We start from the raw sequence: 14,497 nt of genomic DNA, 5'->3' as shown, positions 1-14,497 counted from the left end.
AAAATTCAGATATCAAGAAAAAAAATGTCCTGCATTTTCCCATGGGTCATTTGATGCAGAAATTTCTCTTTTCTTATTCTTCCCTTAAATCACCTCTGTAAATCACATTATTCTGGAAACTCACAGACACGTTTTTACCGATCTAGATGATCAGAAGATTTTATATTAGGAACTGACAGGGATGAGTATCGGGGCTCATCTCCATGTGCCTCTGAACCCTCAGAGAATCGCAAAGCTAATATCTAGTAGTCAGACAGTTAAAATAATTGATGAGTGTGTGTTGAATCCTTAGGAGACAAGGGAGGAAGAATGCAGGCAGTGGGAGGAGAGGCTTGGAGGGAGGAGGGGTGGGGGGCAGGTGCTGATTTCAACCCTGTAGCGTCAGGATTGCGTCAATTCGGGTTTCAGCCACGTCTGGAGTCTGAGAGACGAGCTTCTCAGAAGAGCCAAAACAGGAACAGGGGTGGCAAATCACTGTGCGAGGGCGAGTGGACCTCCCTCTTTGCCTCCTCCCTGCTCTAGGCGCAGGTCCCCTGGGCTCTGCGCTGTTTTCAGCACTCGGAAAAGCCGGCGCTTCAGATCGAGGCAAGTGAACCAAGCCAGGGAGTTTTCCATTCAGCACCTCGGACAGAACACGCAGCAAAAAATGGCTCCGATCACTACCAGCAGGGAAGAATTTGGTAAGCAAGTTACTAACTTATAACTGCGGTTGTTCCTTGAATACTCCTGGTGGGCTGTTTTTTTCCTACCCCGCGGGATGTTGAATATAGATCTGAAAGGAAAATGAGAACAGTAAACAGGCAATCGTGGCTTATCTCTGTTGTTTCTCCATTCCTTAGTGTCTTTCTCCTTAAAATTGCCTTCTATTAGGGCTGTTTTACATCCAGGAAGTTCCTTAAACCTTCAAGTACAGCTCTGTAAACTGCAGCACGCGCTAAGTAAAGGAAAAGAGGTCTGTTGTTTGCTTGTTGGTTTCGTTAATTCTGTGGGTATTTTTTACTTGTAGGTAAATCTGCATTTAACTAAGGGGAAGCCAAATTTCCTATGATTACATAAGGGTTTGATCTTGGCATAACACAACTTATATGTTGGGGGTTTGGGATGCATATTTTATTATGGCGTACGCCATAAGATGTTCTCTCTACTATGTTTTTTATTGTATCCTGGAGATATTTTTCTAGTGAAAGAGACAGAATCCTATGACACTACATAGAGTTAGAGGAATATTCAAAATGAACTAGCTGAGCCTATTTCATTTCACAGGTGACCTAACCAAAGCTCAGAGAGATGAGGGAAGCGTTGCAGGTCAAACAGTTAGCTAAAAGGTACTGGAAACTAGAATTAAGACTCCATTTTCCAGTTCAATTTCCCTTTTCTTATACCAAATTTTTGGCACCATTGTTCTCCTTTTCTCTTTCAGTAAATAAAATCAGTACTTTTTCAAATTAAAAAAAAAAAAATCATATTTTTAGGTCCCGTTACATTCCAAAAGCAAGTGATCAGAGTTCTACTTACTTTACAAGTATTAAACACACACACACACACACACACACACACACACACACAAATGGAATTTTACAGAAGTTTTGAATAAGGAATGATATATACCAATGCATGATAATTGTTATTAAATTGAATGAAATGACTGAGATCTTTGCTCTCAAAAGCTTAGGACCTATCAGTAGAAAATACATAGGGAGTAGGTGAGTCTTTCCATGTTATATTGAATATTTTGCCATTTGACGTAAGCATTTAATAAGGACAATTTGTGACATATATTCAGAAATGAGTTTCTTTCACAGCCTTCTATTTGGGTGATTGAATTTATATTGTTGTGATGGTTATCCTCAATTTCTGATTTGAAAACCAGGAATTTTTCTAACACAGGCATTTTCAGAGACTGTGCTAGTGAAAAATAAGTTCTAACTTGGGCCATCAGTCTATATAGAGCAAAATTCATTTCCTGTTGCTTTTATTGTTCTTTTTGCATTAGTTTGTCACTTTGCTTTTGATCTTTGGCCTTGTTTTATTAGAGAGTTGAGGAGTAGATTTTTTCCCCCCAGAAAAACTTGAATAGATGGAAAAACTGAAAAGCTGATACTAAGTTTAGCTGATTATCTTTAGCTCTCACTTCATTTTTTTTCTGTAGCGTTCATTCCTTTTTCTATTTGGGGAATTCAAAGGTTTATTTTTCGTCTCTATATGATTCAATTTCTTGATATGATGAAACTACAGAATATTTTATTATTGTTTTGTAGATTTTTTTTTTTTTTGCTCTTTTTTATCTTAGGCACTTCTGCTCTTATTTGTCATTTCTTAATTTTATATTCTTTGAGTTCAGTTTTGTGACTATGAAGTAGATAGGCAGAAGGTTTGAGGGGATGGGGAAGGGGAGTAACAAAAGATTGTTCTTCCAGGGGCTATTTAAACAAGCTTTAACCTTTTTCTGACTGAAACTTTTAACTTTATTATTCATTATTTGAGATGAAATATAGATCGAAATGGAACCAAATGCAGATAATATTACATCAGTTATTCACTTTAGTGTATAGTAAAAATTGACTCAATTGATGCATTATGTCCAGTTATAACAATACTGCTTTCACTTACGCAGTGTTACTAATCATTGGTTAGAGAAATATGCTTACATGTGGAACATGATAAGCTTCACACATAATCACTGTTAACTAATGTCAGTAATTTAATGTGCCCTCATTGGAGGAAAGAAAGCCAATTTCAATTTGATTACCATTTACCATGTGAAATTGTGCTAGGAAAAAAAAATCAGTTGTGGATAAAATTAAACTCTAAATTATGTATACTCTTCTCATTAAAGAATGTTAAGGAATGATGATTTGTAACCATTGTTCAGTTTTTACTTTATTTAGGTGTAATTAGTTTGTACTTTGGACAATTCATTGTTTGAGGAATTTTTGATTGGTACACAAGAGTTTGTAGTGTTATAAGTTATATCATATTAATATCCTGTTGTTCATCTTTTTTGTCCTTTTCTTCTCTGATTCATGTACATTCCTTTTACCACCGTTCCATAGTTTGGATGGAAATTGTTAATGTGTTTGTGACAATGACAGATAATGTTCCAATATTTCTTAAAATTACCTGAATCACTGAGTCTCTAGATGTTGCTGCCTGGATCTTGGGTAAATAAAGAATTACTAAGAATATAGAATCTCCCAGTATTTGAAGAATGTGCATCTAAAGTTCCATAGTCAGTAAGAATTAATGCTTCTGGAAAGCCTCAAATGTTAATGAAAACATAATGAAATTAGTCCTGACCCATCCTGCTATAGTTGACTGACACTATCTGTGAAAACAAAGGTAGGTTAGGGTCATTTAGCATCCCCACCCCTGACCCAGCCCAAGTTTCATCTTTTCATTTTATTTATGAAAAACTACTGAAATGAAGGTTCTACCATACTGTATTATTTTTCATGTGTGTCCCACAGAGGATGTGTTTATTCCTGAAGGTGATATGAAATGTGTACATAATTCACATCCAGAACACTTGGAAAGTAATTCAATCTGTGCAATTTATAGCAATTGTCTGCTCTAGTATGCTTTTCACATAGGCTCATATCTCCAACTCTGCTCCTTTAATGTATATTATTGGTCATTTGATTTTTCAGATGAAATCCCCACAGTAGTGGGGATCTTCAGTGCATTTGGCCTGGTCTTCACAGTCTCTCTGTTTGCTTGGATATGCTGTCAGAGAAAATCATCCAAGTCTAACAAGACTCCTCCATATAAGTTTGTGCATGTGCTAAAGGGAGTTGATATTTACCCTGAAAACCTAAATAGCAAAAAGAAGTTTGGAGCAGATGACAAAAATGAAGTAAAGAATAAACCAGCTGTGCCAAAGAATTCATTGCATCTCGACCTTGAGAAGAGAGATCTCAATGGCAATTTTCCTAAAACCAACCTCAAAGCTGGCAGCCCTCCTGATTTGGAGAATGTGATCCCGAAGCTCTTTTCAGAAGGGGAAAAAGATGCAGTTTCCCCTGATAGCTTAAAGTCCAGCACTTCCCTTAGTTCAGAAGAGAAACAAGAGAAGCTGGGAACCCTCTTCTTCTCCTTAGAGTACAACTTTGAGAAGAAAGCATTTGTGGTAAATATCAAGGAAGCCCGCGGCTTGCCTGCCATGGATGAGCAGTCGATGACCTCCGACCCATACATCAAAATGACGATCCTCCCAGAGAAGAAGCATAAAGTGAAAACCAGAGTTCTGAGAAAGACCTTGGACCCAGGTTTTGATGAGACTTTTACATTCTACGGGATCCCCTACACTCAGATCCAAGAGTTGGCCTTGCATTTCACCATCTTGAGTTTTGACAGGTTTTCAAGAGATGATATCATTGGAGAAGTCCTTATTCCTCTGGAAGGAATTGAATTGTCTGATGGAAAAATGTTAATGAACAGAGAGATTATCAAGAGAAATGTCAGGGTAATTCATTTCTAGTGCCTAAAGTATTTGTAAACAATCTTTTATTTCGTTTTTTTGTATCTAGGGGATTTTTATTAAGATGATAAGTTTTATGCATATCATCTTTACCATGTTTAATTATCATTAATCATGATCAAATGGGGAACAGGGGAATAGAGTAGATGAAAGAAAATGTAACCCCTAACTGAAATGCTTAAATTATTTTTACGGTATAAAATAAATAGACATCCTTTATCGATATTTAAATACCATTTATATAGATATTTTTTGTTATTTTTATCACAAATATTTTGACTAAGATACCACTTGAACTACAATGTAGGCAAATATCTCTTATTCATAAACAAATTAACAAAGATATTTCAAGGTCAGCATAATTAAATTTGAAATTTAAATTTAAAATTAAATCAATTCATTCTAAGGATTTGGAAGTTGTATTGACTTTTCATATAATTGCTTTTCAAAGAGGAGACATCACATCATATCAAATTATAAACATTCATCTTTATGTTATATAACAGGAAGTGAGTTACTCTGCCTTCATAAGTATACTACTTTGGTAGTTCTGGGATTATTAGAAAATGATAAGACATCAGGTAATCAAATTTAAGCCTATTTCCACTTTAAACACAGAACTCAATTAATTCCAATTGTATTTCAGACTAACTTGTGTCTATAAGGCATAATTTTATAGAATACCATAAAGCTCATTTTGACCCTATCCTTGCCTTGTCTTTTTGTTGAAATTAATGAAAATCAAGGTCCAGAAACACTAAGTTGCTTGTTTGAGACCCCTGGCTGTTTAGTGGCACTGTGAGAATACAGATCTGTGCCATACTCGTATTCTTCTTGGAGTGCTCATTCATACATCTATCCCATGTCAACATTTGTGTAAATATATATTGAAGTTTTAAAAGCTCTGGCTGAGCCATCATTTTTAGCGATAATCAAGCCCCAAGTGTAATTTTGTTACTTTCAATTAAAACTTGTACTTTGAGTTCTTGTAACCTTATCTAATGTCTTTAAAGTACAAATGAAACCTAAGCACCATGCAAAAAAGGATTCTGTGATACTGTCCAAACACAAAGCGTTAAAAATTGAGTCAATTCTCTCCAAAACTTATTCATTCCTTGGATTAAATAAGGACTTTGGGTGGGGGTGGGGGGTGGCAGAGAATTTTAACTCCATTAGCCCTCTGGGCCAGCAGAGTGGTGGGGGCAGAATAAATTGCAGTTGATCTGAATTCAAATTCTAATAATATCAGGGCTAAAGAATTTGAAATCAAATCAAACTTAACATGAGTCATTTTGCCTTTTGCAGACTCATTCAAACGAATAGACAACTTTTAATACTGTTAATAAGTTTAACAAGTATAGATTTAATTTAAAAATCAAAAGCTAAAAATACCTCTGTATAGGCTATACTCCACCCTTTTAAACATTTCTAGTAATGGGTGTGGCTAACACGTTACAAATTTTAACAAACTGTAGTACCTAAAAGTACCACAAGATGGCAGGCAGTATTTAGGAGGTGATGATACTGCACAAAAGCTTGTAGTTACTCTTGGATTCCATAGTATACTAAAATAAAAATAAATAGAAAAATTACATTTTAATAACAATGCTATTACATTGCTTTAAAATGTTAATATAAGTACAAATTTCAAAACTGAAAATAAAAATACTAATAAAAATACTTATACCACTTCTCTCTCTGTTTAGAAGTCTTCAGGACGGGGTGAGTTACTGATCTCTCTCTGCTATCAGTCCACCACAAATACTCTCACTGTGGTTGTTTTAAAAGCTCGACACCTGCCTAAAACCGATGTGTCTGGACTCTCAGGTAAGAATGCTTCTGAAAAACGAAGGCTCAGTGTATAAATGAGTAATACATTGGGCAAAATAGTTAACTAACAATCATGATTTTGATTTACTTTTTATTCACAATTACAAGTGATGTGATAGTTTTTCCGTTTCTCATTTTATGGAATAAAAATGTGAGCCAATGCCATTGGCAAGAAGAAGAAAACTACATAGTTCTAAAATCTGAGCCAAAGCGAGTATTTGGTAGATGTCTGAATGGGGTCGAAGGAAAAAACAGTGATAAACGCAGAGATGAGAGGACGTGGCCAAAAACACAGTGATGGATATAAAATTAAAGTTACTTTACTAACAGTTGTCACCCCAATAAACTTTAATTAAAATCAAAACAAACAAACAAAAAGAAATGTTCTGATAAACACCCCCCTCCAAAAAAAAAAAAAAAAGATGGGGTAGAAAAGTTCTTAATTTTAGTATTTTAAATGAGCCTGCCTACCCTTACACTTCTATTATTCTTTAATTTATCTGCTTTAAGAATTAGCTTTTCATTTTGTGCCCCCACCCCCCCCCAAAAAAAAAAAAAAAAACAACAAAAGCTGTAGAGCATGATGAGAAAGAACACATGACCTATGGGTTAAAATAATCTCTGTTCAACTCCTAACCCTTCCATTTCTTAGCACAGTAACTTTGGGTATGTTTCTTAAACTCCACACAAACTGGACTTAATAATACTTGCCTTGAATGGAATTATGAAGACAAGAAAGATATACATTATTAACTACCAACTAGTTCTATTATTATTATTATTTGACAATAGAATTTAAACACATGGTCTTCAAGGTTTAGATTAGGGAGCTAAATTTAGTTCATGTGCTGCAACCAGAAAAAAAGGCAAAAATAATATAATTAAATGTGTGTTAAAGTAGTGTGGTTCTAAAATCCACACAATAAGGGTGACACAAAGAAAACCAACATTGGGAAACAGGAAGCAAATCTAGGAGTTGATTAAAGAAGCCTAGAAAAGTTAAAGCCAAAAAGGGCATTGCTACTGTGAATTTTAAATGCCTGTTCAACAGAAAATGCAGCCCAAGCTCAGAGACATAGAGTCTCATCTACAGTTATAAAACTCAATAAGGTTATATGTTCGCTAATGTTTTGTTCCTCCTATCCCATTCTCCAGAATGAGTTATCAGTAATCAGAATCTGTCATTAGAACATTCTCTTTTCTTCTAGATTATCTTTTCAGGCTGTTATTCCGTTTCCTTCCTCATCTTCTGGTTTAGAACTGTTTTCTTCTATGTTGCATTCTTAGTTGCTTTCGATTTGTTGACAAGAGAAAAGCCCAGATTTATCCATATGTTTTCTTTGTTTTGCCCCATTTTCATTGTAATCACATTTTATTGGCACGCAATGATCTCTGAGGGCACCATTACATTGGGGCCGGCTCTGCAACCAGGCTCTGTCACTGTACTCTGTTGTTTACCATTACAGATCCCTATGTCAAAGTGAACCTGTACCATGCCAAAAAGAGAATCTCCAAAAAGAAGACTCATGTGAAGAAATGCACCCCCAATGCAGTGTTCAATGAACTGTTTGTCTTTGATATTCCTTGTGAGGGTCTTGAAGAGATAAGTGTTGAATTTCTAGTTTTGGATTCTGACAGGGGATCCCGCAATGAGGTGATTGGGCGATTGATCCTGGGAGCAGCAGCAGAGGGAACCGGAGGAGAGCATTGGAAGGAGATCTGTGAATATCCCAGGAGACAAATTGCCAAGTGGCATATGCTCTGTGATGGTTAGCATCCTAGCCATGAGTTGGAACTTAATGATTTTACTAGGAAAGGGACAATTTTCTTTATTTCTGATACGTGATTGCGAGCTTGTGACAACAAGCTACCTTTTATGTTGTTGCTAGAAATGGGTTGATTAGCAGGCCAGAAAGTAACTGTAAATGTGTATCATGATAATTTCCCCCTTCACTGGAAAAGTTGGATAAATTTTCATAAGATATTCAATTTCCCCTGCAGGTTACCAGTGACATAAATAATAGTAGTCAAGCATTTTGTGACTACTGCAGTGAAGTCCCAGGTTTTGGGTGTGGTTTCGAAGGTAATGATCTCATTGGAACCTGTCATTGGATGTCAATGCGATTGTTAGGATTTAGAAATGAAAAGCAAGTCTTCACTTATGAAAATTCATCCATTGTTCTTCAGGTGGGGAAATCACTTTTTCTTTAAATCCAAAGATATTAAAGAGGTGTTCCCTAGTTTCTTTTTATTAATTATGTCACGTGCAAGTGGTGTCCTGCATAGAAAAGTATATGGTCATTTCCCTTTGGTTTGTAATTATTTGATACAATTTTATCGTAAGAGGAGCAACTTAGGTTTGTTTCAAAAGGACAGTGAACAAACTTGAGAAATCATTTTATCAAAGGGCTGAGTTGAGAACACTGTGGCTGAAATATGATTTTTCTCCCCCCTAAGGTTACTTGCGAGTCAAAATGTTGTAAAATAGAATCTCACATAAAAGACACGCCTTGAACTATTCGCTGCCTGTCGCGAGTGTCAGTGTGGTCTAAGAAAGCCCTATTTACCTTTGTGAAGTTGTTGAATTAGCTAGTGGGTAAAGAAAGAAACTTCAGCTAGAAATCCAGTTAGAGATGCAGTTTTTTTGTTTTTTTTTTAGGAAATAGGTATAGTTTGCAAGTGTACATTCAAGGCTTTCCGTTGTACACAGAGAGAGCGTGGCTAACTAAGTCTTCATTTAGTTGTTCTCCCCCAGAAAAGGACTACGCTACTATTTGAAAGGAAACAAACAAAAGACTGAAGTATTAACCATTGCCAGACAGAAAGCATTATTTAAACCAACAAACTAAGTGATAAGACTAAAAAATAGTTATACCGCAAGCCTAATATAATTTACATATGTTCACACAAAGTATATTTAGGCTGTCAAATTAGCACAATAAAGTATGTTTCACTATCTTTTCTAGGCTAATTTGTCTTGAGCTGTTTTCTGTGGAACAGTTTATAGATGTCTGTCTTATACTATTTTCCCACTACTAGGGCTCTGAAATTCATTTTTTAAAAAAAATGGTTAGAGTAAAGCAGTGCCCTGGGATTATTTGGAAAGAATTAACTTGAGGTAATGTCACTATATTTGAGTTTTTAGAGATGTATGGGTGAAACTTGGGTACAGTTGAATTATTAAATATGCAAGTTAGAAAATAAAGTCTACTGAAAATTTTACACTTTGAGTCAGGTTGTGTGTCGTCAGTACTTTAGCAGTTTTTGAGAATGTGTTTGATATCTCCGTGTTTGTAAATTCTATGACAATGCATTTTCAAAACAACTTATACACGCTTTTTATGACTATGCCTAATATAAAGAAAATGTTTTACATTCTGTATGTACAAAAATTGAAATCAACCTCTTTGTTTTGTGCTTTAAGGTGACTTTGGAATTAAAAGACTATTCCCCAATCATAGTCTCCATTCCACTACAAAGTCACCGCATGGCATCTTGGTCTGCTCAGAATTCCTGTGAAAGGATCATGAAATGAATTGTAGTCCATGTCTGGTTTGGGAAAACCAGTGGCCTTTTTATGTATGTATATTTGGTACATGGGCCATGGAATATAATATATTTTGGCACTCTGAAACGTTGTGAGGAATCAAATCTAAGGATCCTTCACAGCCACCAGAAGTTAAATGGTGGTACCAAGGAAAGTATGGTTGTTGGAGGAGGGTGATTTTTTTTTTTTTTTAAGTAGAACAATAAAACCAACAACAAATACTTTTTACATTACAATGAATAATTTGTAAATAGTTTTTAGTTTTTAAAATTTACAGTGTTTTTGAGTGTGAAAAGTTGAGTAAAATTATTTGCAACTGCTTTTAAGAAAAGAAAGAAGAAAAACAAAAAAGGAATTGAAACAGGCAGGTACATATGTGATCCCATCATTTTCTGAAAATTGTACTGTTTGATAATGTATTACAATCTCAATGTGAATATCTTCAATTCTGTTACGAATCCTGCACTGTATTAAATATGTAAATTAATTGTTTGTCTGATAAGCCAATCTCACCACCCTAATGGGGAGGTATTCACGTTTGAAGAACTGTGTAACTCAGTAACTGACTTGTTCTGATGTTGTAACTCAATAGAAGTGATTTGGAAGGAAGCATGGTGTATGAGATGGTGTCTGTTCTTTCGTGCCAGCTCTGTATGATGTTTGTAAGACTATGTTTGTAAGACATGAATAAATTGCTGCTTTTGCCCAATGGAGTTCACCTCAAACTTTGTGCCAAAGGTCTCTGTAATAAGGATTCTCTTATTTCTTTCTAAGCTTTCAAGTTTTCCTAATAGATCTCCTGACATAGATTAGGGAACATTAGTGATTCAGCACCAAGATCTTCTATGTATCTTATTGTATTTTGTATAATACTCATAACCATTTGGGGCAATTATTATTATCCCTATTATACAGAAGCAAAATCTGAGACTCCAGGAGCTTAGGCACTTGACTCAAGTGCACACGGATAGTAAGTGAAAGGATTTCATGATACCACACTCTATGCTACACCGTTCCTCTGGAAGGGTCCATATCAATTACCTCTGCTAAGTTCTTCGAGGGGCTCAGGCCCACGTTCTTTGTCTTCTTCCTACATTGTGCTCACATTTCCATATTGTATTTACTCTTTTTTCACTATTTTCTATCACTATTTTTTATTTTCTGTTTTTCTCTGTTGTGATCTTATTCCTCATTTTAGTCTCTTTCATTATCTATTTTATATCACTACCTTTTATTTTTTTATGTTTTTTTTTTTTTTTTTTTCATATCCTTGCACTGGATAGATTTAGCTAATAAAATGGTGTGGAAAGGCAAGCCTTATTTTTTCTTAAAAACGGCAGGAAGTGGGGAAAACCCAGGACATCTGCAGCGCTCCCATTAGACATCAGCCAAAGTAAACAGGAACTGTAGAGTCCACCACCAGGATCCTCTGCCTTTTTTTATAGCATCAGTCATCCTGGAGGTATTCCACAGTATCACAGTTGGGACAATGGCCTTGGAAATAAAACACGACTAGAATTTGCTGCCATTATGTTTTTTTGTTTCAAATCATATTAATTGTACTAAGAGTGTGTACAGGCTATGTGAAATGATTAGTTGGTCATTACACTTAATCATTCAAATATATTTTAGAGATGCTTACTCAACAAAAGCAACCAGAAACACCAAGGAGATTGTCCAGCTCATGAGGGAAATGCTAATTAAAACCACAATGAGATACCACGCACACTTATCAGAGTGGGTGAAACTCAGAAGTTTGAATATGCCACGTGTTGGGGAGGATTTGGAGGAACTAGATCTTTCCTACATTGTTTGTGGAAATGTAAAATGCACAATGACTTGGGGGAACAAATAGTTTTTGAAAAGTTAAACATACACCTACGATATGACCCAGTCATTCCACGTCCAGGTACTTACGAGTAGTATAAAAAGTTCAAAACTAGTGCCTTCTGTTAAATAGATATCTAGCTGGAAAAGCTTTGTTTCTTGGTGTGCATTCTTAGGATTCAATATTACTTCTTCCAAATGTCCACTTTAGAATATGCTGACGTATTATTTAACATTACTTAAGATTTTTAAAAAGCATAGTACATTAAGATGTTAGGAAGTGAGGAGAATAAGTGTAAATCAATCCATTTATTTGGAGAAGAGAACTTGGGTCCTCATACGTGAGTATAAGATGGCAAATAAAAGAAAGAATGTATAAAGGAATGGTAGCTTCTGAAGGTAAATTGATGTTCTTCAAAATCATCCTGTAGGTTTGGCCTTAGAATTGTGAATAGAATTGTGTTATCTTGTGGAACATACCAACTGGAAAATGCTGACATAAGCAAAGTTTTGTACGCCAAATCTACTTAATACTGACTTGACTCCACAGAGCTATTTATATTAGGGAATACAATTTAAAAATATTTAAAATATGCCATGTATATTTGACAGATTTGCAACAAAGAGTCTTAAAACTACAGAGAGAGAGAAAGTTGGAAAACTTGATTTTCTAGAAAGATAGATGAGCAAGCCCCACTCTTGAATTTCTGTCTCAGTAGGCTTCAGGTAGAATCACATGATAAGTTTTAAAAGCAAACATACAAATAAACAACAAACCCAAACCAAACAAAACCTTAGCAGGCAATTTTTATTGTCAGCAACTTGAAGGCAATATGATTTAGAGTTTATAAGGAACTTTGATGCACTTTTAACTCACCAAATCTTCAAAAACGCCATGTGAATTATTTAGAAACTGTATTTTTGAACCCATTGTATGGATAAGAACACTGAGGCTTAGAGATATTATATAACTTGTCTGAAGTGGAAGAAAGGGGGATTTGAGCCTAAATCTTCTATTTTTAAATTTCATTTTTCATTAACCAATACCATGCTACACAGAATATTTTTAAAGTATATTCTTTCAACCTGTGAAAAATTCCCTATTCATTTTCTAAAGAATAAAGCTTTCGTTTTTTCATTTGTTTTTTCCAGTTGGAATTCCGTTCTGTCTGTCTTAGACAGGAATTCCACTTGGATGTGTAATTGGCATCTCAAATTTAGCACCCCCAAAACAGAACTCACAATAAACCAGGTCCCTGCCAACTACAAATTTCCTACCAGTCTTCCACTTACTAGTAAATAGCTACTCTTTTAGTTACTTAGTCCCAAAATCTTGTGGTCATTTAAATTCTTCTTTTTTACTGTCATACCCACACATCAGTTGTTTTCCATGGAAAACAACTCTCCAGCTTCATCACTACCATCCTACCCTGAACTATCATCAACTCTTTATTCGACTGCTTCAGTACTTAATGGTCTCTCTGCTTCTATTCTTTTTTTTTTTTTTTTTTTAAAGCGGCTTTTTTTTTTTTTTTTTTAAGATTTTATTGGGGAAGGGGAACAGGACTTTATTGGGGGACAGTGTGTACTTCCAGGCTTTTTTTTTCCAAGTCAAGTTGTTGTCCTTTCGATCTTAGTTGTGGAGGGCGCAGCTCAGCTCCAGGTCCAGTTGCTGTTGTTAGTTGCAGAGGGCTTAGCCCACCATCCCCTGCGGGAGTCAAACCCGGCAACCTTGTGGTTGAGAGGATGCGGGACTCAGAGGAATTGAACTGGCAACCTTGTGGTTGAGAGCCCGCGCTCCAACCAACTAAACCATCGGGGAGGCAGCTCAGCTCAAGGTGCCGTGTTCAATCTTAGTTGCAGGGGGTGGAGCCCACCATCCCTTGCAGGACTCGAGAGTTGAACCGGCAACCTTTGTGGTTGAGAGCCCACTGGCCCATGTGGGAATCGAACCGGCAGCCTTCGGAGTTAGGAACACGGAGCTCTAACCGCCTGAGCTACCGGGCTGGCCCTCTGTTTCTATTCTTGAAATATTTCCCCGAAGCTGTTCTCCACGCAGCAGCCAGAATTATTCTTTAAACACAGACGCCATATCATGTCACTTCTGTGCTAAAAACCTTCCAAAGCCTTCCCACTTGAACATGGCCAGTAGTGCCTCCCTGGTCTTCTGCCTTTGCCTTCCTGATCATTCCTGCTGTTTCCCTATCTTCACTTTGCTTCAGTCACATGGGCTCTGCTGTTCCTCAGACACACCAAACATATAAGTAGTCCTCTCTCAGAACCTTTCCATGCACTTCCCTTTATCTTGGAAGCCCTCTCCCATTTCCAACATGCTTTGCTTCTTTATTTTCTCCAGATAGAGCCCTTCATCAGAGACATTTTCTTTGAATTCTGTCTCATGTCCCACTTCCACCTTCATTCTATTTTCCTCTTATTCCCTCCTGAGAAAGTACATATTTATTTGTTGATTTTCTGTCTCCAACCACTACAAGGTAGGCCCCATCAGAGCAATGACTTAGTTTCTTTATTCCCAGGTTCTATAACGGTGTCTTATACATTCTGAGTACTTAGTCAACATTTGTTAAATAGATGTATGAATGAAAGAAACAAGACCCACAAATCTTCAAAGCAAATCTTCTAAAGTAGTGCTAAATATTTATGAGTTGTACCTCTTTAATCAAAACTCCTTTATTTCTGTGGTGGTCCTGGAATCCCTGGAGTGAAAGGAAACAGATCTAGAGTGTAGGATTCCCTAGAATCCTCTAGCAAATGATTTGCTTTTTCTGCTGTCTGATAGCAGATGAGAAGAGCCACTC

General features: G+C 36.2%; 1 protein-coding gene across 1 annotated transcript; it reads left to right on the top strand.

Moving 5' to 3' along the window:
• Positions 1-402: 402 nt before the first annotated feature.
• On the top strand, positions 403-10,563 carry SYT4 (synaptotagmin 4). Its single transcript, XM_019739715.3, has 4 exons — positions 403-680; positions 3,648-4,462; positions 6,184-6,304; positions 7,774-10,563. Exons 1-4 carry the CDS (start codon positions 647-649, stop codon positions 8,079-8,081), a joined length of 1,278 nt encoding a protein of 425 aa, XP_019595274.1. The 5' UTR covers positions 403-646; the 3' UTR covers positions 8,082-10,563.
• Positions 10,564-14,497: the final 3,934 nt, after the last annotated feature.

The sequence above is a fragment of the Rhinolophus sinicus genome, chromosome 4 (genome assembly GCF_057876585.1).
Source record: "Rhinolophus sinicus isolate RSI-liver-muscle chromosome 4, RSI-T2T, whole genome shotgun sequence".
NCBI lineage: Eukaryota > Metazoa > Chordata > Mammalia > Chiroptera > Rhinolophidae > Rhinolophus > Rhinolophus sinicus.
This window is presented reverse-complemented; position numbering and strand designations above follow the sequence as displayed.